The sequence below is a fragment of the Haliotis rubra genome, unplaced genomic scaffold (genome assembly GCF_003918875.1).
Source record: "Haliotis rubra isolate DU_JTF1 unplaced genomic scaffold, ASM391887v1 Scf47, whole genome shotgun sequence".
Taxonomy (NCBI): Eukaryota; Metazoa; Mollusca; class Gastropoda; order Lepetellida; family Haliotidae; genus Haliotis; species Haliotis rubra.
The window spans coordinates 1,517,422-1,543,257 of NW_025767157.1; the positions used below are offsets into that span (position 1 = coordinate 1,517,422).

At 42.2% G+C, this 25,836-nt stretch overlaps 1 protein-coding gene across 1 annotated transcript; it reads left to right on the forward strand.

Annotated features, from left to right (window-relative positions):
• The first annotated feature begins 72 nt into the window (after positions 1–72).
• LOC124290595 (cold shock domain-containing protein E1-like) lies at positions 73–24,228 on the forward strand. The gene is given in 17 exon segments (XM_046727354.1): positions 73–147; positions 1,190–1,442; positions 2,098–2,232; positions 2,696–2,792; positions 2,935–3,095; positions 3,457–3,614; positions 4,130–4,343; positions 5,339–5,508; positions 12,172–12,343; positions 12,863–13,006; positions 13,824–13,959; positions 14,203–14,328; positions 15,011–15,182; positions 16,786–16,912; positions 17,245–17,541; positions 21,323–21,486; positions 22,023–24,228. Coding segments are annotated over 16 exon segments (2,460 nt in total). The 5' UTR covers positions 73–147; positions 1,190–1,406; the 3' UTR covers positions 22,174–24,228.
• The last annotated feature ends 1,608 nt before the right edge of the window (positions 24,229–25,836 follow it).

A 25,836-nucleotide genomic window follows, 5' to 3' on the forward strand; every position in this document is an offset into this window, starting at 1 on the left:
AATTTGCAATGGCTATTAACGAGTACTAACGTAATATAATCAATATCTTACTTTCTTTGTCATTTGTTCCATCTATATCCTTTGTAAGGTCAGAGGGTACTGGTATCCTAAGATGGCGGCAATGATGCAGTGATGTGCTGAATTGGGGTGCGCAAAAAATTCCAGAATGTCTTATATATGATTGTTTTGAGAGCTTTTAGTTGGTGAAAATAGACTAAAGAGTATCTTTTGTAACTGATATGCTCGTGGAATGTCTTTTCTTACTTTTATTTATCGAACTGTGTCGTTCAAATACCAGCTGTGTTGAAGGCCATTCTTTTGCGCAAGATATTTGGACAAATGCCAAACTCAGCAAATTTTCTTTCGCCACTTTGCTTGGTTTAAAATGGTGGCGTACAATGTGGGTGAGCGTAATTAATTCCGTTGAAACAATAGTCGCTATTTTGCTTTTTTCACAATGTTAATTTCCATACTACTCGTGTACAAAACATCAGGAGGAAGCTGGAACATCTGTGCAACAACCCATTCTCCAGCTCATGTCAAAATCATTAGTAGATAGTGTAATGACCTCCTAACCTTTGTAGATCTGAAGCAGCTAGGAGAACACTTTGTTTGCACACACTTGATCATGTTCATACCCAGTTAAATGTTGCTGAATTAGGTTCCTTGAGTTTTACCCTTGTTGTGTGGTCATGGTCCCTTTAATTTCAATGATGACATGGACCTGGGTTAGATTTACTGGGAAATGGGCCAGTAATCAGTATGCTTGAGATTTTTGTTGTCAGAGGCATTTTTGTCTCCTGTAATTTGCTAGATAAAACCCCGCAGTATTAATCGCTGTTTTATTAGAATTTGCCAACCAGACTCACTCAAATGAGCTGTAGTGTTGGTATTATTTTAACTTCACTGAGCCAAAATATTAAAATAATATATTTCATACATGTTCACATGGTGATTTATGGGAAGAGGATATGGCCATTGACCCATGTAGTTGTAAGTGCTGATTTTGCAGAGAACAGGTGATAACAAAAATAAAAATGTTGTTGATGGTTTTGTGTGTTTGTACCATGATGATGTGGATTAGGTTCAACTTTCATGGCCCAAGACATACATTTTCATGTTGATGTACATACTCGACCTTTGTAAATATGCATTTGTAAAATAAATACTTCTTATATTGTTTTTCCAGCACTCCTTTTGGAAAAAGGGGAAGATAAAACGTTGAGTTTAACCAAGATAACGAAAACTACGGAAAACCTTTTGATACCTAAGCTAACGAACCAGGTGCCCAATCCGTCAAAAACTAGCACACACTGCACATCTGAGGTACTATAGAGGGACAACAGCAGGACAACAAGTGATACAGAGCATTAACACAAGAATCTTCGAACAAACTTCTTCGTCCAATGTCTGTCAGAAAGATGAATAGTCCTCAGTGGAAGGTACACATAGTTCAACATACCCATATCTAAAATGTAAATGACATCAACTCTGACAAGTGTAAAAGATGATACAGCTGTGGCAATGCTATGTTAGTTGTCTTGAATCTTTGCCCTGATTATACCTTGGTTTGTCAGTGCCATACCCGTATGTGTGGGTTTCACCACGGGGAATGTACTTCATCTTTGACTTGATGCTAATCATGGGTGGTACTGTTCAAGGTGATTGATTGCATGATTCAAATCCATTTTAATATCAAGATCATGTATAGGTCTCATATAAGCATGTTCAGAAGATCGTTATATTTATTCTTCTACAGCAGTTTGGCAGTTGCATTAGTCAAGTGGTGAATGTGTTTATACTGATGGCCTGGCTTTGATTCCTGCCTTGGGTATAAATGTATTAAGCCCTTTTCAGGTCTCCTGCTATAATATTGCTTGAATATTGTCAAATGTGTAAACCTTCACCATTGCCAAGGAGGACTCTCACATTGAGCTGACACGCCTTGATATAACTGGAATACTGTTCAAAGTGGCGTTGACCCAACTCACTCTCCAGGAGTAAGCTGTCATTATGGTTCTTATTTGTGCTGATGTTTCTTCTTTTGTTTTGCATGTCAGTTTGCTACCACTGTTTTCTGTTTCTCATGACTATTAGAAATTCCAGCCGCCAGCCCAAGATCCCGCCATCATGTCTTTCCATCAGGGTCCCAACATAGTTTCATCGTACAATAATATTCCAACATCAGGCAACAATGGTCTTAGGGAAACAGGGATAATTGACAAACTTCAGGTGAGAAACCAGCTGTAGACAGGTTAGAATATATCCTGCTAACACAATTACAAATTTAGTAACGAATTGAAACACAATAAAAAATATTGTTATTAATAGACTTATCATGCATATACAATGATACATAAACTGATGGCATATGATATGTGTACATTTCTGTGTATTGACAAAAAGACAGCACTGTAGTATATTGCTATATGTTGCTTGGAAGTTGAGTGTTTGACTTTGATAGTGATTGTACAGGAAGTCTCTGTTTTGTACATACTAGAGTAAATATTATGCAACATTGTCAGTTGTTGATTATGCAGATTCTAATGTTTAGAAATATAAAGTAACAAGCAATGTTGCACTAAAACATCCAAACTTGTTAGTAATTAAGTGATGATTTTAGCATTAATGTGGGAGAGATGTAACCTGTGAAGTGTGTGTAATAATACCTGAACATATGCATTGTTTGTTCCAGCATTCCTATGGATTTATTCAGTGCTGTGATAGAGAAGCCAGGCTCTTTTTCCACTTCAGTGAATATAGTGGTGATATAGACACCATGAAAATAGGAGGTACCTACATTTTCTATGTAAAACTTGAGAACCTAATTAATTGTAATTTATCAGTGAGATTATGATAGTGCTGATTCAGCTGTTCTGGAAACCTGACCATCTGACAAGATAACTTCAATATTTGTTTTCTGTTGTGTTGCAGATGCAGTGGAATTCCAAATGTCTTATGACAGGAGGACAGGGAAACCTATCGCTGTGACTGTGGTCAAGGTTGACAACAGCATGGTTACCACAGAGATTCTCAGTGATGAGCGCTTTGTTGGCAGCATAGTTCAGGTGGCTAAACCATCGCATGCAAAAAATGTAAGATAAATTATGTCTAAAGATGTCACTTTTTGCATTTTGGCAAATGTATACATGGCAGTTACTATTTCGGAACCAGATGCTGGTCTTGCAAAATTTGGATTGGTCAGTTATCCCAGCACTTTGGTTACAAAACTTGCCACTGTGTTGCAGTTATAGAAAATGACTGCCCTTCAAAAATGTCAAATTAGGTAAGGTCATATGTATCAGTAACAATGATAACAATGTTTAATGACAAGCAGAATTTGAAGTTAAGAGCTTTTCAAAGAACATGCTACAGATACAATGGATGATTTGTGAAGTGTACTTGAACAAAGACAATCTTAGACACATGCTATATATGTGGTATATCCTTGTACAGGGAACAGTTGTTAACAGTCAGGATGGACTTGGTCGAGTCACTTATGAACATAATGGGGAATGCTTCTTCCTTCCCTATGGTCTGGAGGATTTGTCTGACAGTAGTGTGAAACTCAAACCGGGTGACCAGGTCATGTTTCACATAGCCACAGATAAAAGGTAACACCCTCAAATATACCTATAACTTTCGAATTATTCTTTCTGGTGCAGAAAAAACGTATTAGGTAGTAAAGTTAAAAAGCCTTTCTCTTCTTGATATTATAAGGTGGTGTAGCCCAGTGGTTAAAGCATAAATTTGTCATGGAGATGAAATTAGTTTGATTCCCTACATAGAAACGTGGTTTGAAGCTTTTACTGGTGTTCCTTGACATGATGCTGCTGTATTATTTGCTGAACAATCTTACACAGCTGAACATATTAAAACCACACTTATGTTTATAGAACCCACAGACTATTCCGGGGGCAGTGGGGTAGCCTAGTGGTGAAAGCGTTCGCTCGTCACGCTAAACATCCGGGTTCGATTCCCCACATGGGCACAATGTGTGAAGCCCATTTCTGGTGTCCCCCGCCATGATATTGCTAGAATATTGCTAAAGGCGGCGTAAAACTAAACTCTCTCACTCACTCAGACTATTCCGTGTTACAAAATGTGCTTTCTTTATTCCGTGCTGCAGGAATGGTAACATACGTGCAAGGCAGATTGAGATGCTGCAGCCACCGAGCCAGCAGAGGTTCCAGGGAGTGGTGTGTTCCATGAAAGAGACGTTTGGCTTTATTGAGAGAGCCGATGTAGTGAGGGAGATATTCTTTCACTACAGTGAATTCAAGGACAACATCAATGAGCTAATACTCGGGGATGACGTGGAATTTAGTGTTCAGAATAGAAATGTAAGTGATAAGCAAAGATCATAAGAACTAGGTCTATGTCCTCCATGCATGTGAAATACTAAATATGTCTTGTCACCATCTGTTGTGTGTTAGATGATGGGTGGCTCCTTTGATCTTGACTCCCAACCATAACATAAAAATTCAACTTTCAAGTGTTTATTGGACCCTCATATTGTCCTGGCTAGACACATTTTTGCACACTATTGCTTGTCACATGAGGTCATTGAGGACAATCCAGGGATCAGACTGGGCGTCCTGGTTGATTGCCTCTCATGGTCCCTCAAAAGCATTGGTTATTTGCTCATGATATCAACCTTTCTTTTGTCTTGTTAAGACCTGATTGTGCACATACTGATGTGATATACCTGGAATATTGCTGTCTGTTATTTCAAATACCACTTGCTCAGTTTTTGACATATTCAGTTCAAAAGCATCATCTGTTTATGGTATTGTTCATGTTTAGTGACCCGTGAAGATCCAGGGTAGAATAGGTCTTCAGTAACCCATGCTTGCCACAAAAGGCGACTATGCTTGTCGTAAGAGGCGGCTAACAGGATCGGGTGGTCAGGCTCGCTGACTTGGTTGACACATGCCATCGGTTCCCAATTGCTCATGCCGTTGATCACTGGATTGTCTGGTCCAGACTCGATTATTACAGACCGCCGCCATATAGCTGGAATATTGCAAAGTCTGGCGTAAAACTAAACTCACTCACTCATGTTTAGTGGGTGCGGTATGGTAGCCTAATGGTTAAAGCATTTGCTCGTCATGCCGAAGACCCAGGTTCGATTCCCCACATGGGTACAATGTGTGAAGCCCATTTCTGGTGTTCCCCACTGTGATATTGCTGGAATATTGCTGAAAGTTTGGTGTCATTCTATTCAAGTGTTTGTGATGTTGTATGTTGTTACTTTTCATATGTGCATAAGCACTGAAACCATTTATGTTGTGTTAATCCAGATTGTGTTTATGATGAATGTGACATTTCCTTGCAGGGCAAAGAAGTTGCTGTAGATATATCTCGCTTACCAGAAGGAACTGTGATATTTGAGGATATTGGTCTGGATATGATAAAAGGAAAAGTGCTAAAAACCTTAAAGAATGGCAACAATCGTCGACAGAGTGACCCTCTTGGTGGGAGAATTATATATGAAACACCTAAAGGGTATGTTTTCAATGTACTTGTTGATCTGTTGTAATTGTCTTTGTTTTGGAAATTTAGCATGGGGTCTGTATATTGGAGAAAACTCTCTGCTCTGTAGTGGTGGCCCTTGAGTTTTTGTCCCCCGCCGCAACGCAGAACGGGGGACTATGTATTCAGCGGCGTCCTTCCGTACGTCCCGATTCTTGTTAACTGTTGTACCCAATGTCTTCAAATTTGGTGACAGCCTACATTGTGAGATTATGCAGACACCAGTCAATTTGGGTGACCTTGACCTTTTAAGGTCACCACGATACTTTGACCACTTTTCAAACTCTTGGGAGAGCGGAAGGTCGCGGGTTCGATCCCCGACCGCGTCATACCAAAAAGACGTTCAAATATGGTACTTGTTGGTCCCTGCCTGGTGCTCGGCATTAATGGGTACAGCAAGGACTGGTCGGCTCGGAGTCAGTATAATGTGTCTGAGTGGGGTATTCATGCTTCAATGCGGCATGGTATCTCAGTGGGCTAGCACTATAAAACCAGCTTAAGTCTGGGCTAGTACAAGCAGCCACACATACACACATGCATGCACGTCGTCATATGAGCGAAATATTCTCAAGCATGACGTAAAACCCAATTTCACCTCACCTTTCAAACTCTTGTTAACGCGATATCTCATGAAATGTTGTACCCAATGTGGTCAAATTTGGTGACAGCCTACATTGGGGGATTACGCAGACACCAGTCGATTTGGGTGACCTTGACCTTATTTTCAAGGTCACCACGACACTGACCACTTTTTAAACTGTTAACGTGATATCTCATGCACTGTTGTACCCAGTGTCGTCAAATTTGGTGACAGCCTACATTGGGGGATTACGCAGACACCAGTTTATTTTGGTGACCTTGACCTTCAAGGTCACAATGACACTTTGCATGCTTTAACTCTTGTTAACGCGGTGTTTCATGGACTGTTGTACCCAATGTCTTCAAATTTGGTGACAGCATACATTGGGGGATTTCACAGACACCAGTTTATTTAGGTGACCTTGACCTTATTTTCAAGGTCACCACGACACTTTGAACACTTTTAACTCTTGTTAATGCGATATCTCATGTACTGTTGTACCAATGTCTTCAAATTTGGTGACAGTTTACATTTGGGTATTACACAGACACCAGTTTATTTGGGTGACCTTGACCTTATCTTCAAGGTTACCACGATACTTTGACGGCTTTTTTAAGGCGATATCTCATAAAACATTGCACCCAATGTTTTCAATTATGTTGACAGCCTACATTGGGTGATTATGCAGACACCAGTCATTTCAGGCATCTTGTATGTGACCCAAAAAATAAAAAGTAGTAAATAAAGATATTCCATTCTTTAGCGGCGGGGGACATTGCCATATCAGTGGCAAACACTTGTTGTTGTATATGTTGTGATTTTGGTTGCGTGAAGTACGTAATCTACTTGAGATACTTTAGACGTTAGATATGAATCTGAGATAACGCAAACACTTACCAGAGGTTGCAATGGATTGGATGGTCAGACTTTATGGATTGGATTGGAGTGATCTGTTTGAATGCATGTCATCTTACTCTGACGACATCAATCACTGCACACAGTATCAGTCACTGGATTGTCTGGCAGAGACTAAAATTTCTTGAAGATCACCGTCATATAGCTGGAGTATTGCCTACTGCAGCGTTAAGCTACAAACACTTCCTCACACATACATTAGTTGGAAATTATTCTTTTTCATAGAAATCGTCCTTGGGGTCCAAATATGCATTTTCTGCGGCTGAAAATGTCATGTGACAGTTGTATCAATGTTTTAATAAAATATTACGTAGGGTTACCTCCCTGCCACGCATGCATGGCCAACCAGTTAAGTACCCAGGCCCGCATCATCATTCCTTCTGCTGTCACGCATCGTGTTCACACGTGCCTTGACTGTGCTGACAATTCTATGATGTCTGAGTCTTCAACTACTGTATGTATGGTCTTTATTCGTTCTTTAGAACACTCTTTTGACTTTGCAGTTAGTTATTTCTCATTTATATGACTTTGTAATCAACTTTTACGCTCGCTTTCCCGTCGTTTACGGACATGTTACTATTCCATGGCGGGATGTTTAGCGTGCCACGTGGTTGAAATATTGCTTTATATACTATTATCTCATCTCGCGTTGTCGTATTCACATATTTTCAATGTTTTATACATGTTATTCCTGTTTCTGTTGTATTTGGCCATTAGCTACATGCGTTGCGTGTTTGCTTTCAGGCGTTTACGGCGTGCATTACCTGTAAGCAAAAATTGCCACCACAGGACAAACACGACAAGTGTTTATGCTGCCTAGATAAAACTGGGCACAACCCAAACGTGTGCGAGCTCTGCCTTGGCTTTTCCCCCAGAACGCAAAAGAGGCGACCTGCCGATTTCCTTTTCTTTAAGGAATTGAGGGAGGTGGGAAGGGGACCCGGCTGACGAAAGTCCCCCGTCTAAGTCTAAAAAGGCTAGGAAGCCCAGCAAACCCAAATCTTCAGGTTCTAAAGAATCTCAACCTTTTGATATGTCATTAATAAACAGATGTTTCAGCAACATATGGACTCAGTGAAGTCTCTCGCCAATGAGTCAGTTGGAGGACTCCGGCAGGAGTTTCTCGCTCGCTCTAGTCGGGTGACGGAGAGTTCGGGGGTCGAAGCGCCGAGCTCGGCTAGATCCGTCGGCCTTGAGGTACCTGTTGATCCTTTGCCGCTGGCTTCGGGTCCGGGAGCTTCGGCCACCCCGGAGAGGGAGGGCTCGCACCCAGTCTCTCTCGGTGCTTGTGCAGGGACCGTTGAGGATTCCCAGTGTTCTGGTTCCCCATGAGAGTGGAGGAGCCAGTTCTGCCTCTGCTATCTCCTACGTCTCGGGACCGGGGTCCTGGCATGCTGTCTGTGTCCGGGGCAGATGGTGTCTCAGGGTCTTCCGTTCTCTTGTAGTCTGCAACTCAGCTTTCTGCCGGGTCGGGGTTCCTCTCTTCGGGAGGATCCGGATTCTGGCTCGGGTTCGGGAGCCGAGTCGATGGATGTGGGAGAGGTTGAGGAGCACGAGGGCGCTTTCCGCTTCTTGTCAACTTTGCGTGAGGTACATCAGTGCATAGCGCAGATGTTGCCCCAATCTGTGGTGCCGACATGCCGTCAGGATTCATCTGAGTTCGGCCTGCCAGGTGAGGCGTTTGCTACTCGGCAGCCTTCACAGACGCAGCTCTCCGCGTTCTTCCGTCACTGATCCAGGATGTAGTGGATCCGTTGCTCGCTGGTTCTCGGCTCCGATTGACTTACCCGAACTCGTGAAGCGTTACCAGCTGGGTGATGAGTCCCTCTTCCAGGTTCCAGGTGGATGCATGTGTTTTCACTTCGGTCGCCCTCGGGGGAGGCTCGGCTTCCTCAAGTTCAGCTCCAGCTGCCAAACAAGGGCGTTTAGTTCCACCTTTTGCTCAGTTTGGCAAGCTTACCGAACCTACAAGGAGGGTTATCGAAATGCTGTGCAGCAGATCAGGGTGGTGGTCCATGGGGCGTATCTCTCCTCAATTCAGAGGTCGGCGTTGGAGGCGGAGGGAGGCACGAGTTACGTATCACCTCATGTTGTCTTACTTTGTCAGCTCACCGACGTGCAGGCCCACCTGACCAGGGACTCATTACGGTCTGCTGCGTGGACGGTGATGTGAGCAGTTATTGGGATGCGCAAGCTGTGGTTGTCGACCTCATGTTACTCGGCGACAACCCAGCAAACCTTGCTGGCCCTTTCATTATGGCTGGGTGTGACACTGTTTTCGGGGGCGCACGGTTATACGGGAGGCTGCTGCTGCTGCCAATACTTCTTTCAAGGACTCGAAGGCCTTGCTAGAATAACCGCGGGTTTCTTGCCCCCGTGCGGGCACTTCCTCCAAGGCGCAGCCTACGCCCGAGTCTGCAGGATGGCTTCGGCCACTTGGCAGGGGAAGGAGGAGGAGCCGCCCCCCGCCAAAGGTAAGAGTAAGGAGCAGACCTCTTCGTCTAGCTCCCAGGAGCCTTTTTGCAGTTGTGGGGGTCTGCCCCGACCCCCCGTTAGACTTGCTGGCTGCTCCACCGGATACGTCCCAGCCAGTCCATCTGCAGGGGACTACTCACGCTCCCTTACCACATATCCCAGTGGGAGGCTGCTCCCTCTATTCCTTCCGGTGTGGGAGAAGGCTACTCACACCGTACGTGTCGGCCATTTACCGCTGTGGAAGAGGCCCGCCAGAGTTCACCGGCATAAGGCGCACTCCGGTGCTGTCATGTCCGATCAAGGCAGGTATACTGCGAGACGAAGTTCAGGCTTTGCTGGACAAGTCCGCAATAGAGCGCATACCACCGGGAGAGGAACAGGCGGGGGTTCTATTCCACGTACTTCCTCGTAACGAAGAAAGACGACGGATTCCGTCCCATTCTCAACCGCAAGGGGTTGAATGATAGAGGTTCCATCCTTTAAGAGATTCTGGGCAGCCTGTCGGTGTCTGGATGCAGCAGAAGTCCGTCTTCACATCAATGTGTCGGAACTGAGAGGTGTGCGGTTGGTTTTCGAGCGCTTCCGGGAGCATGTTCAGGGCCAGGTTGTTCGTCTTCAGTTAGACAACAGCACGGCCATTCCGTACAGTGCGACTGTCAGGTGATTCCTGTCTATCTCCCAGGGCTAGAGAACGTGCGAGCAGATGTGCTCTCTCACCAGATCCTGGCCCCGCACAAGTGGATGCTCAATCGGCAGATAAATCGGAGTTATCTCCCAGTTGTACGGATCATTCCAGGTGGATCTGTTTGTGTCCGGTGGGATGAATCAGATACCCATGTTTTGCTCTCGAATACCGGACCAGAGGACACCTTCCTGCTGGATTGGACGGGCAAGGTACTGTGGGCGTTTCCGCCACTACCTCTCATTCCCCGGGTCCTCTCCCAGCTGTCCACCCAGCCAGCTCGGCTACTTGGTCTTCTGGCACCACTTTGGCCGTCACAGGGCTGGTTTCCGGTAATTCTCAGGTTTCTGGCTCAGCCTCCTGTTCTATTACCCTTTCAACCGGACATTCTCACTCAGAACGGCGCGCCACACCCCAATTCACGGATTCAGTGGGTGGCTTGGCCTCTGTCAGGTCGAGCCTCGAGGCACGGGGAATTCCTGCAGCAGTTGCAGACACAATTCAGGCTTCGAGGCTGGATTCAACAAACGTTCAGTGACTACGAGGATAGGTGGTTTTACTATGCGCGCTGGTGTTCAGATAGGGGCATTGCAGATCCCTTTTCTGCGGATTTAGTCCGAGTTTTGGAGTTTCTGCAGTCTCGTTTGGAAGAAGGTTTGGCGGCTTCGACCATTCATGGCTACTCCACCGCTATTTCCAACTTTCACATCCCTGTCGATGGTGCTCTTCTGGGGCAGCACCCTCTTATGCAGCGCTTCTTAGCTGGCGTGGATCGGCTTCAACCTGCTCTCAGGTGTACAAACCCACTTCACTGACTGTGTTCCATCCAGATCACATCAGTACTCACCTCCCAGATAGTTACCATCCGAAGATCGATCACGCTTTCCATGTGACAGCTCCTATCGAACTTCCCACTCTTATCCAGCCTTCTACATCGGGGACCTTTGCAACGAGCACTCACCCGTTGGATGTCCGTAAGACCCTCAAGGTCTATATCAAACGAACACAAGGGATCCGACAGGTACCCAGCTGTTCTGCTGTTATGGTGGTGGGAAGGCTGGAACTCCTGCCAGCATAGTCAATTCCTGCCAGACACTTTCTCGCTGGCTTGTGTCGCTTGTGTGACTTGTATTTGGAGCCGGCCTAGCACTTTAATATGGCACTATCAGCTTGATACACATTCCCGTGATCGAGCGCGCTTTGGCCGATCTGTTCTCTCCAGTGGACAGTGTCCTGCCACCCTGACCGAGTGAGTCTTGGTTATTTGGTTTCTGACGCTGAGATCAATTGTTGTGTTAATTGAAATAACTGCTGTTGAATTCTACGACAACTTTCAATTTCTCTGATGAGTTATTCGGTTGTGAGTTGTGGTTTCCCCCTTACAGTGCTCTCTAGAGATATCACTAAGTGGGCGGGGTTTTAATTACACACTATGTGATGTGTTTTATTGCTTAACATGTTGAGGTCAGTCCTCAGTACGTTTCCTCCCTGTTGGGTCACCTCCCATAATGCCTCTCGCAGAAGCTTCGGGACAAGTGACAGGTGAGTGTTATGGCGTAAGTAACTTTTCGTTTACGTGATCGTTATTTATTTGTATTGTGACAGAATTTCCTCCTCCCAAGCCTCCGGTCTTTGGGTTACGGGCCTGGGTACTTACCTGGTTGACCACGCATGCGTGGAAGGGAGGTGGGGGGCCGTATAATAGATAAAAAAGGCTTTTTATTTATTGTACAATATTTTATTAGAACATTGATACAACTGTCACATGACATTTTCAGCCGCAGAAAATGCATGTATGTACCCCAAGGACGATTCTCTTCAAAGAATTGGAAACCTCTACAGGTTTATCTAAATTTCTTGGATATGACTGTAAAATGTCTCAGTATGTTGACTGTCACAAAACATACTGACTTGGATCAGCAACAGTGTCAGGTTAGATTGGTGTTATAATCGATTTTGATTCAACTTTCCTATTTTCTTTCAGTACAATGGATATTCCATTTGGTGATAAAGACCAGAAAGGTGATTATACTCTTCATCAAGGTGACATTGTGGAGTTCAATATTGCAACTGATCGTCGAGATAAACTCCAGAGGGCAACCAACATACAGCTTGTAGAAGAAACATTTGATAAAGTTGGGGAAGTCCGAGAAACGGTGGGTGGAAGACAACTTTTTATTGAAGTTTACCCATTAATTTGTCATTTAAACACACATTGTCAATTAAACAAAACACATAAATCGGTGGCGGCGGAGGAACCCAGTACATTATACCCATCAAAATACTCATAAACATGTCAGAATTGAATGGGATAGTCGCCAAGGGAGACCACCGATGATAGTTTCAAATTGTACCAAAAGTCAGTGGTCTTGTTCAGCCTGTATCTGGATGACAACAGCTTTGGCAGTACAAAAGTAGTTACTGACTGCTTTCTGAAGCATCAATTGAATTTAATCAATTGAGGTGGTACAAATTAAATTGAACAATTCCTAGAAAATATTATCCATTCTCATCCATTCTGCTATCTTGGTGTTAACTGTATTCCAATCAAACCTGTACTCATCTCTACCTTTGAGTAAGATCAATAATCTTTCATTTTGTTCTCTCCAGTGTTATCATATTTCTGCTCCATGGTCCAAGAGAAATGTACTATTGTTCCCTTTTTCTATCTTCAGGGTTTAGTTGTGAGCTTGAAAGAAGGCTATGGATTTATCCAGTGTGCTGACCGCGATGCAAGAATGTTCTTCCACTTCAGTGAACTTCTTGATCCAACGTCTGCAGTCAATGTACAGGATGATCTTGAGTTTACTGTAGCTCAGGTAACTCCATACTGAATACTCACAGCAGTGTGTTGCATTTTTTTCATATTTAACAAGTACAACTCTTTATTTTCTTAGTTATTTCCATAATGATCTGCAGAAACATGAATTTACTATGTATTTTTATCCCTGACATTTGTTGACTCAAATTTTATATGCTTATGTAACAGGTCATGATCTGAAATGAGTTAAAAAATAGTGGTATCTGGCATTGATTTTTATCCCCCCGGCATGTGATGCTGGGGGATATAGTTTATGCCTCATCCATCCATCTGTCCGTCCATCCGTCCGTAATCATTTTGTTTCCGGAGCATAACTCGAAAACCGTTCAATATTTTTTTTTAAAATTGGTAGGTACAGAACCTAAAGTGGTGCCTTTTGCTATTTACAGGTTTTTGTCATTTTTATTTTTCTTGGTTTCCATGGAAACTTTTTGGACTTCTCAGAAGCGAGGGGTGGACTTCGTTTCTGGAGCACATCTCGAAAACCGTTCTATATCTTTCTACAAGACTTGGCAGATATATCAAAGAGATCTTGAAGTGGTGCCTTTTGCTATTTACAGATTTTTGGCGTTTATATTATTCATGGTGTCCATGGAAACGATGTGGACTTAGTCTTTAAAAAATCAAGTTGGACAGATAATTTTTCTTTTCAAATATGTGGTGTCAGGGGGGATCTGTCGTCTTTGATGAGTCTTGTTATCAAAGTAGCCAGAGGCACAATATCTGTTTTAAAGTCGGTACAGCCTTGGGAATATGTATTCCTGAATTTGAAGTCACGTCATGAGTTAATAGCATATTAATGTTTTGAATTTCAGGATCCCTCTGCCTCCAATCGTCAGATTGCCATTCGTATCAAGCATCTTCCTAAAGGTTCTGTGTCTTTCCTGACCATTCATAATGAAAAATATATTGGAACAGTAGACAGAGAGCCTGCAACTCACAAAACACAAGGTATTCATTGTCTTCACTTCTGTCTGTATGTTAACTTACCCTTATTTTGTTATTCAGCTCTTCTTAAAAAACAGTAGGCCCTGGATGCTTAAAATTTACTTTCATAATCACAGTTACAGTGTGTTGTATGTCCATCCAGAACTTTTATCCCATTTTGAAAATGACAGCTATATTTAAGGACTGTAATAAGTGTGTCTAGTACAAGACACAATAGCAACTGTAATATTTGTATTTCTGTTCCAGCCAAGAATAAAGAACAAGAGGGTGGTAACGTTGTCTTTGACTATGAAGGCACCATCCAATCTATTACGTATTTTACCAAAGACCTTGTGGAGATGAAACAGGCTCCCCGCTATGGTGACAAGGTAGGTCAATATTGATTAACTGCATGTAATGATTAATGTGATTGAAATGTGTCAGTATTCTGGAAAAAAATATCAAGTTTGGATAGACAGGTCAAAGTGTTGTGATTAAACTGTTGTTCTATTTAATTTCCTGGACAAGAACTGCAAGAATATCATCAATTCAATCCCTTAAACATAATCAGTGTTAAGGGTAACATACAGCTTTGACGAACCAATTACGATTTGTCACTGTTGTACTTGCTATGTATAATGGTTCCAGCTAGGTACAAATGTTATGATATGTGACTGTTGCACATTTGTACTTAACTGTAACCATTATATATATTGAGGCATGAAAATCACTTGTGAAAGCATGGCTTATGGATACTGAAGATTGAATATTTGGATTAATGGCGTCTGAACCATTTGTGAATTTAATCATCATAGTATTTACTCAGTTGCAAGGATACTCGTTTATAACATGGTTGGTGTTTCCAAATGTTTGGCATAGTATTGGAAGCCATTTGCCCTTCTGACAATTTTCAACACTATTCCATGTGGATAATAACCCCACAGCATTTAACATTTGCAGTTTGTAGATGCATGTTCAGATTATAATGTTCAATATATTTGACGGGATGATTTTAGTATCTGTATATAAGTTGTTGAAATGTGTGTCTAAGTTTCTTGTGTATTTTATTTTTCAGGTTGAATTTCGATAGGGGAACAAAAGTCCAATAACAAGCGCCAAGCTGTGAATGTTCGAGTGGTTTTGAGGAACATCACTGGTCGCTGTCAGGGCTTTATTGCAACACTGAAAGATAATTATGGCTTCATAGAGAATGCAGAACATGACAAGGAAGTCTTCTTCCACTATAGGTAATTCTTTTTTGTCCTACTCTTCAAAACCCCATGGACCGCCTCCGTGGTGTAGTGGTTAGAGAGTTCGTCCGGAGAATGGAAGGTCGCGGGTTTGATCCTCAACCGCATCATACCAAAAGACGTTAAAATATGGTACTTGTTGGTCCCTGCCTGGTGCTCGGCATTAATGGGTACAATAAGGACTGGTCAGCTCGGAGTCAGTATAATGTGTCAGAGTGGGGTATTCATGCTTCACTGCGGCATGGTATCTCAGTGAGCTAGCACTATAAAACCAGCTTAAGTCTGGGCTAGTAAAGCAGCCGCACATACACATACACACGCATGCACGTCATCATGAGCGAAATATTCTCAAGCACGGCGTTAAACCCAATTTCACCTCACCTCAAAAACCCATGCTTGTGATAAGACGGACCTTATGTGATTGGGGTTTACAAGCTCTCCGACTCGATTGATGCATGTTATCATATCACATTTCTATTGATCAATGCTTATGCTGATCACATGATTGTCCGGTTCAACCTTGAGTGATACAGACTGACATCATTCGGTTCAATTTGAATTTAGTAACATTCAAGCATGAAACATGAGTGTCTTGTGAATTGTGAATCAAATGGAAAGTTACCATGTTGATAAATTTGTAAAGGCATATATAGCTTGAGTGCACTTTACTGTAAACTGATAAGCTGTACGTATCAGTTTTTGTTGTCCCCTGCCGGAACGGGGGACTATGTATTCAGCGGCGTCCGTCCGTACCTCCCGATTCTTGTTAACGCGATATCTCATGAACTGTTTGCACCCAATGTCTTCAAATTTGGTGACAGCCTACATTGGGGGATTATGCAGACACCAGTCGAATTGGGTGACCTTGACCTTATTTTCAAGGTCACCACGACACTTTGACCACTTTTCAAACTCTTGTTAACGCGATATCTCATGAACTTTTTCACCCAATGTCTTCAAATTTGGTGACAGCCTACATTGGGGGATTATGCAGACACCAGTCGAATTGGGTGACCTTGACCTTATTTTCAAGGTCACCACGACACTTTGACCACTTTTCAAACTCTTGTTAACGCGATATCTCATGAACTGTTGTACCCAGTGTCTTCAAATTTGGTGACAGCCTACATTGGGGGATTACGCAGACACCACTGTATTTAGGTGACCTTGACCTTATTTTCAAGGTCACCACGACACTTTGAACACTTTATAAACTCTTCTTAACACAGCATCTCATCGACTGTTGTACCCAATGTCATCAAATTTGGTGACAGTTTACATTGGGGTATTACACAGACACCAGTTTATTTGGGTGACCTTGACCTTATCTTCAAGGTCACCACGATACTTTGACCGCTTTTTTAAGGCGATATCTCTTAAAACATTGCACCCAATGTTTTCAAGTATGTTGACAGCCTACATTGGGTGATTATGCAGACACCAGTCATATCAGGCATCTTGTATGTGACCCAAAAATAAAAAGTAGTAAATATAGATATTCCATTCTTTAGCGGCGGGGGACATTGCCACATCAGTGGCAAACACTTGTTGTATTTGAAATGTCAGTGTTACTGGAGATTCACACATTGTTACCTTGCAGTTCGTTCGACAAGGATGCCAGTGACCTGGAGCTAGGAGATGAAGTGGAGTATATCCTTGCCCGAAAAAGCAGCAAATTAAGTGCCGAAAATATCCGCAAGTTGCCAAAAGGAACTGTTGCACCAGAGGTATATCAGAGTAACAGTTGTTGCAATTAATTATGTTTGATGTTATATCCATGTTCAACCTCAGCATACCACTATAAAGTAAGAATCTTGTTCAGCGGTTATAATGCGCAATTCACCAACTGATCAAAGGTGAACTGATCACTTCATGGTTTATGTTGACAGAGGGGTAGTGGGGTAGCCTAGTGTTTAAAGCATTCAGTCTTCACACTGAAGATCTGGGTTCAATTCACCGGATGGGTACAATATTTTGTCCCAACCATGATATTGCTGGAGTATTTCTATAAGCGATAATACATACCAGTACTCAGTCAGTCCCTCACTGCTGTTTACAGGAAATGCTGCGAGATCAGGGTATCCTGCAGGGAAAGATTATCCGTCCAATGAGGATCGTCAACCCTGAACAGGATGAGTACTGTGGTCTGGTGCAGGTGAGGGAAGAGGACGACCCCAGTATGGTCACCTATCCATACGGAATCACAAGTCTTGCAGACAAGCGAGATTTCCTGCAGAAAGGGGACATTGTTAAGTTCAATGTTGCTGTGGTGAAGTCCTCTGGATCTCACAGAGCTGTCAACATAGCAGCACTGCGGAAGTATGTTCGAGCCAGGGTGGATTCAGTCAAGGGACAGGTACAGTAAAACCTGTTTCAGTGGTATTTTTAATAGAATTGCCTGTTAGAAAATCAGGTTCATGTAAATGAATGTTTCATGAATTGGCCATGTAGGCAAACCGCTCAGTTTGGAACACCTAATAATATTGGCCATGGGCCCCAGATACTTTCAATTTTTCCTTATCCTGACTCATGCTAATTATGCTTGTCTCCTTCCTCTTGCGAATGATAGTGGAACACTTAAAATCCCTTGAAGTTCCCTTTAAAAAACCGGACATAAAATCACTCACCCAGGAGTAGCGTCCCTTTCCTCAAATGGTCACATGATCAGCCATATTTGTCACTCTCTCCTTCTTTGCCCTTGAGGACGGTTGTGAGAGCACCTGGGTCCCTATACGGCACATATCCTTTTTTATTTTCGGACCTTACATAAAAATTATTGCTGTATACGGTTTTTAAGATTATATTCTACATTACGGTTTGAAATTTGTTCTAAATTTTTCGTTGTTTGACATGTGTTTTCTTCATGTTTACAATTGATGAAAACTTGTATTTGTTGTAGGTACCGAGTGTCTGCGGCTGACCCTCTTTTATTATGTCCTAATTGCACTGTTTCATGTTCTTTCAGCTCTCGCTGTAAGTATTGTGTAAAATTAAATTCGGTTGAATTTAATAATTACCTTTTTTCCATCCATAGACATGCTAAGGACTGGGTACGTAGGTATTCACAAGTAATGTCTTAATCAAGTGATTGCACTGATAACCGTGTGTTAACCATTGCTGCAGATATTCATAATTCTAGTGAATTGCTGATTGTTCTCAGGAGCAGGTCGATGTACCAGGGGTGAACGCCGGAGGCCATAAGAGATCATCGTCTACTGAGCTGACCTCATCGCAGATGAAGAAGGCTACTACCATGAAGACTTCAGCGAAATCAAAGATCAGCTCTACTCAGAAGACGAGGTCTTTCTCAGCCGAGATTGTTCCTCTGGAAGAAGCAGATGTTTATGATGATCCACCCATCCTCATACCTGAAGTCACCATCGTCAGTAAGAAGACGAAGCCTACAGTCTACAGCTACATCGACATCGACACTGGTATCAGCGCAGACATTGACAGAAGACCTACTATCAATGCAGACATCGGGTACCAGAGATAGCAGCAGCATCAACTCTTCACGAGTGCAGCAAGCCTTAGATGACGTCTCTTATTAGTGAACGCCCACCTAGACAGCCTAGATCCGTTAATACTACCGACAGTTTGAAACCATATCTCCTATGGTGGACTCGTTTGCGGAGGGACCTTTTTGTCAGAGCCGGTTTGCAACACTCATATCTACGTGGATGCCTCCCTACAAGGATGGGGTGCGCACTTCAACAACGAAGTGGCAGCAGGGAAGTGGTCGAGAAATGAGTCAGTTGGAGATCAGAAATCACACATCAATCTGTTGAAGATGAAAGCAGTAATCAACGCGTGGAATCTTTTACAACATTGGTCCAGCGATCATTCTAAAAAGAACACTTATTATTATTAATCGCTTTACAACTGTCCAGCTGCACACACTCTGGTACACACGGACAACTCCACAGTGGCGTTTTACATCAACAAACAAGGGTCAACAAGATCAACAAGTCTGCTACAACTCAGCTTTCTCCTGTTCAGCATAGTCGACGACCTGAACATCTACATGAAGGCATGCCACATTCCAGGAGCAAAGAATGTCATATCAGACGCCCTATCTCGTCCACTACAACCATCCTCGACGGAATGGATGTTGCATCCAGAAGCATTCCAGTTCATCAGACAGACTTTAGGATCCCCACTAATAGACCTGTTTGCAACAAAGTTCAACAAACAGCTACCAACATTCGTCTCACCGATTCCAGATCCTCAGGCATGGGCAACAGATGTTCTAAGCATATCATGGGAAGGACTACGCTTACGTGTTTCCGCCTCCTGCACTACTACCACAAGTACTACAGAAAATCAAGCAGATGACTATGTTGCAACTGATTTTGGTCGCGCCCTACTGGCCAGCGAGGGTATGGTTTCCCGTCCTCATACAAGAACTCGGAAGTCCAACCCTGAAACTACCAGAGTGGTTGAACCTACTCATCCATCCACACACAAAGAACCCGACACTGTTCCAGCTACACGCATGGAGCGTATTAAAGCTTGCCTGAAGACTAGAGGGTACTCCGCAAGAGCAGCGAAAGCAGTAACACTAGCTCTACGCAGAACAACTCGCAACTTGTACGACGACAAGTGGCAGAGATTTGAACAATATGCAAAGAGGAAAGTCTTTACAGCGGTGAAAGTAACACATCCTCAAGTGGCGGAATACTTATGTCATCTACGACAGACGAGACTCTTAAAAGGTTCAACACTCTCAACGTACTTAGCTTTCCTCAGTACAGTTATCACCATGAAAATGGGTATCAAGCTGACCAAAGTACCAGAGATTCTGGCACTACTACCTGCTCAAGTTGGAAGACCAACAAAAGAAATTTAAGTTGGAAGACCAACAAAAGAAATTTAAGGCTCCTGCCTGGGATCTCAATATAGTTTTATCAACATCTCACCAGTGATGCCTGGCCACTGGGCCTCTAGAGCGGACATCCTTTGAACTACTAACTCAGAAAGCCTCCAATCCACATGAAGTCAGAGCCCTGTTCCTGATCGCAAATTGATATCTTTCTAGCAACAGCTGCAAGGATGTCAGAAATACATGCTCTAGACTCGCGAACACGCCTGGCCCATATCAATTGAGCGGTTTGTCGAGATCCGGTGTCCCAGTCCTGTCGCCGCCGTTAACGATTTGAATCAAGGGTATTTTACAGTTTTTTCGTCGAATCGTTTGGTTAGGAAATCTGCAACCAGGGAATCCAGAACGCATTGTTTGGGCCACTTGACCCACCACCGTTTCCGGCTGGAAGCGGATTCTGCAAGCATAATTAGCATGAGTCAGGATAAGGAAACGAAAATATGTAAGTTTTCTGACTAAAATTGATATTTTATACTTATCCTGACTCATGAGGTTAGCTCATGAGGTTAGCCCCTCCCAACCTCCCCTCTTATGGCACTCGAGATTTCCCTGTAAATCCGGGTGTCGGGCTTACATACGGAGAGAGTGACAAATATGGCCTATCATGTGACCATTTGGGCGCCAAAGGGAGGAAAGGGACGCTACTCCTGGGTGAGTGATTTTACGTCCGCTTTCTTAAAGGGAACTTCAAGGGATTTCAAGTGTTCCACTATCATTCGCAAGAGGAAGGAGACAAGCATAATTAGCATGAGTCAGGATAAGTATAAAATATCAATTTTAGTCAGAAAATTACATCTTGGTTGTTAGGACAGTTGAATTCATACAGAATTGCAGATCATGAACCTGCAATTTTCATGTGTTTTCATATAGAATGGAGAGATTTGTCAGTCAAATGTATTTCTTCTAGCAGCCTCATGCTTTGAGAGTTTGTCAGAATGTGACTGCATCAATCTGTGGTTTCTGTAATTGAAGGGTTTGGACAGAGCTTGGAAGTTAATCTCTTAAGGACTCTTTTTCTTGCCTTCTTTTTGTGCATCTATCAAGGTCAAAGTCTGATCAAGAGCTGGGTTAGTTGCTAGCTTGGTAAAACTGAATGTCATCGAATATTGGTACTTTTAATGACCTTCAGGTATGTAATGATTTCTGGAGCCTTTAAATGTCAGTTTAGCGGGTTGCTTTTGTTTACATGTACTTACCAAGATCAATGTCCTTTGACAATGTCGAAAAGGTTATTAATTATAGCGTCTGTTTACAGTTCGGGTTTATCCAGTATGAGGTAGAAGAAGGCAAGAAGCTGTTCTTCCATATGACAGAAGTCCATGATGGAGCTGAAATTCAACCAGGGAATGAAGTGGAGTTTGTCGTCGTTCAAAACCAAAGAAACGGAAAATACTCAGCCTGCAGTCTCAGGAAAATCACGTAAGCTTATTTAAACATTTGCTAATTATATGAAAAGTACACATGATTACCACCTTTTATGGGTAACAAAGTCAGAATCTTTTACAGGGATATAACATACAAGAGAACTGTTTTCCTTTACCATTATAGACCATGCTGACATATAATGTTGCCATTTAAAGAAGTCATTCAGATTGGTAGGGTATTGGGTAAAGCTATTGTTTGTCACTCCAGACCTGGGTTTGATACCTGTTGGGGGGGGAGTGGGTTGGGGGAATGTGTGAAGCTAGTTTGGGGGCATTATTCCTTTCTGCAGTATCCATGGAATAATGCTAAAAGTGTCATGTGACCTTTATCACTGATGCTATGATCATCCAAGTTTAGTATGGGTTCTTTGCAGGGGATTCTGATTTATATCAAGCAAAGAAGGGTTGAAAAGTTGATGTTTATTGACAGAATTAGTTACTCAAACGGTGTATGAAGACGAAGTGCCTGATTGAAATGGTTCTACTAGGTCCACTAGTCATTCCATCATGAATGTCTGTTCTTTTCCCCAGAGACCATCAGCGCCCAGAACGCCTTATCAGTCGGCTGAAAAGTATGTCAGATGAGGTTGGGCAACGCATGATGATCATCAGAGCACCCAAAGGCCCAGATAACACAAAAGGCTTTTCTCAGCCAAGACAGCCATGGACACCAACTGTTTGAGTTTGAAGCTAAAGTCGATGTCAGTTTTGCTGTCTTATGCAGATGAACAAAAAAAAATATAAGTTATAAAAAATAGTCACTAACTGTCAAAGTGTCTTTCATTTCTACATTTTTGTGCCTCAAAAATGCCTATCCTATGTCTTTGATTCCTCTACGGAGGCCAATGGCTCCCCTTATTGTATGTGTGCATGTATGTATGTATGTTTGAATGTATGTGTGTGTCAGCTGTCCAAGTGAGAGACCCAAATCCTGATGTAGTAGACAGAAATGAAATCCTTGTTTGGCTGTTGCTTTTGAATGTGACACAATTTTATGAAAAAAAGGTTCAACAAAACCAAAAAAATATTTAAAAAACTTCCCAGTTGTTAAATGTGTAAAAGATGTTTTCTTGCCTGTGAAAGGCTTTAGATACTTTTCCTTGTGTTTTGTTTTTTCTTCTCCAATTTTTTTATCATTTACCCTGCCTTATAAGGCTAAAATGGGCAATTTTCAGGTGGCGTTTTTATCATGAAGTTTTTTGAATTTGTGGAGTTGGTGAGCTGACGAAGGAAGCACTAATTTCATGTTTGGTTTCATGCATAAGTTTGGGCCAGACTTTTACCATCATTGTTGTGTACAGATTAACCATAGTTCGCTGCAATGCTGAGACAACTGTGCATAATGTATAATGTGACATTAACTAATGTATGCCATACCTGTAATAACACATTACAATCATGAGTATCATCTGTGTAAACAGCATATTGTTAAGCAATTTATGATGGAACAATGAAAGATTTGTAACACTGATTGCAGCTATTTATCATCATGTAGAGGATCACATATCAGCATTGATAGATTGCTAATCACATGCTCACTTGACTACCGACGGACTGTGTTCCTGTAGACAAAGTGCTGGCTTTGTGATGCTGTTGTTACATTGTGCCTGCTTATGATTTAATATCCAAGAAACAAGTTCACTATGCTCATGAACCCTCCATAACGTCCAAATAAGCCTGCCTAATACTGGTCTTGGAGGAAGCAACAATGTTATGGCTCACCAAAAAAAAAAAGGAGAAAAAAAAAGATTGGTTCTCAGGCAATGACTTTTGGAAAAGATGGTCCAGGCAGGCTAATTTGTTGGGTTTTTGGGGTGGGGTGGGGGGTGAGGTGGTGGTGCTATGTCCAAACTAGTATGTTACTAATTAAACGGATATCAAACCAACCAACCCGGGAAGGTATCTCCGTACATTATTTCAGTTGTTGATGGGAAAATACTGACAAATCAGTTGTCTTTTGTCAAATTTGAGCAGTTTGAGGCCTCCTTAGTAATTCTTCAAGCAGGAGCCATATATTCTGTGAATGTGCTCCTATCATTGCATTAGAAAGAATTCAGGCATTTATAACAAGATAATTACACAGTAAATGTCATTTCTCCACATAAACAATGCAAATAAATACAGAAAATAAAGGCAACTATAAATCATGATACCCCATCATGTTAAGCTGTGCTTTGTCAGCAATTTCATTCACATTGACCAAGTTTGCAAATGGCAAAACAAGCACACAAACTCTCCCTACCACCATGAATGTAACACTAAGTATGCATTGTAGCAATGTAAAAATAAAGGGGTAACTGTGTATTATATTGTGTTATTTTAATACTGCAGCATGTCACTGCTGAGGCCATCTGTTCGACACAGAATATTTACAAGTTGGGTTTTTTCAAATTAGAAGCAAAAATGAAATGTATAGTAGTGCCTGAGAACCAAGACTGGGGTTTTTTTAGCCTTAAAAGAAACTATTTATTGAAACTACTCCCTTTCTGTTATTATTCTTTGATTTTGGCAATCTGAAACCTTTAGATACTAATTTATATGTAATAACCATGAAACTGTCTGCTCAATGGCTGAGATTATGTTGCATATTGAGGCAACAGCACTGAGCCATTCTGCGCAGGACTACTTAGGTCCTTGATGGAAAGACTGCGATACTTGTTACGTTTTCTTGTATTGCAACTAAATGCAACAAGATCATCTGCCAGGCTTGCCTGAGAAATAAAATAAATCAACCAAACAGGTGTTTGTGGTTAATTTCATGGATGGATTGCATATGATATCCCACATATGTAAAGCAATGCACACATACTCGTAACCCATTATTGGACAAGAAAATTAAAAATTACATGCATCTGTTATTGTGACCATCATGAGAAGTTAGGTTCAGTAGATCTGGTCAGTACGTATAAATGTTAGTGGCAGTTAAATAGATGTGAAGCTGCCAGCACAACATTGGTATTATATACAAGAGAAGCCTGTGTTACGTGTGGATTCCCATGTCAAATAAGTAAAGAACCACACATGATCAATGATTAATCTACAAATCATATTGCAACACATGAGGAAATGGGTCAGATATGTGGCAACAGCAAAATATAACCAGTCCTCTTGGTATTACTAATGTCTCGATGCACATAATCCCTTCAACTCGGGGCAAGTAGAGGTCTTGGACGGTCTCAAATTACCCTGATCTCACTCTTGCTTTCTTGAAACTGTTACCTTGCTGAACAACCAAATCAGTCAAGTGAATATCTCCTTGAGATGTAACACAACCCACCCCCACCCCCATGCAAAATCAAAGTATTTTTTAAAACATATCCTTTTACTTAGAATATGCAGTGTAAAACACTTGTATACACACTAAGAGGACCAGTCTCACTTTAATTTGAAATGCCTAGCACATTTTAACATGGGGTGAGTGAGTATTTTACTATTCAGACCACTTGTATACACACTAATCTCAAAGTTGCCTATATCTTGTAGAGCAGGCAACAAATGAATGACCTTTATACATTGTATATTTCAATAGACACCTGATGTTTTCTAGTGGGTATTGTGACACCTAGCCTTCCAATTGTTGTATTCTCAGACTTGCTTTGAGTGGTACAGTTTACACCACAACAATCCTCAAAGTGGTGAAATGACGTAATTTCAGCCATAATTTCAGTCTCCTGATGTGGTCAACCATCAAGTAACATGCCTTCTTATCACCTAACCTCAAATGTCGATGGAAGTAGATCTGAAACAATGGCACAACACTCTCAACCTCTTGAATCCACTTTTGAGGTTCTCACAAGGATTCAAGTATGTTTACAAAGTTAGTCGCCTCTTGCAGTGTGTGAGTGAGTTTAGTTTTACGCCGCACTCAGCAATATTCCAGCTATATGGCGGAGGTCTGTAAATAATCCAGTCTGGACCAGACAATCCAGTGATCAACAGCATGAGCATCGATCTGCGCAATTGGGAACCGATGACATGTGTCAACCAAGTCGGCGAGCTCGATCACCCGATCCCATCAGTCGCCTCTTACGACAAGCATACTCACCTTTTGTGGCAAGCATGGGTTGATGAAGACCTATTCTACCCCGGATCTTCACAGGAGTTGCCTCTTACAACAAACGTGGGTTACTGAAGACCAATTCTAACCCGATCCCGTTAGTCGCCTCTTACAACAAACATGGGTTACTGAAGACCTATTCTAACCCGGATCTTCATTGGTTGTTCAGAAAGCTGATTCAGTTGGAATATGAAAACAAGTGGTGAATAATGTACATATAGAGAATCAGAATTAGTTCTTCCAGTTTATTGCAAGTCCTGCTTGATCAGCAAAATATTTACCTTGTTT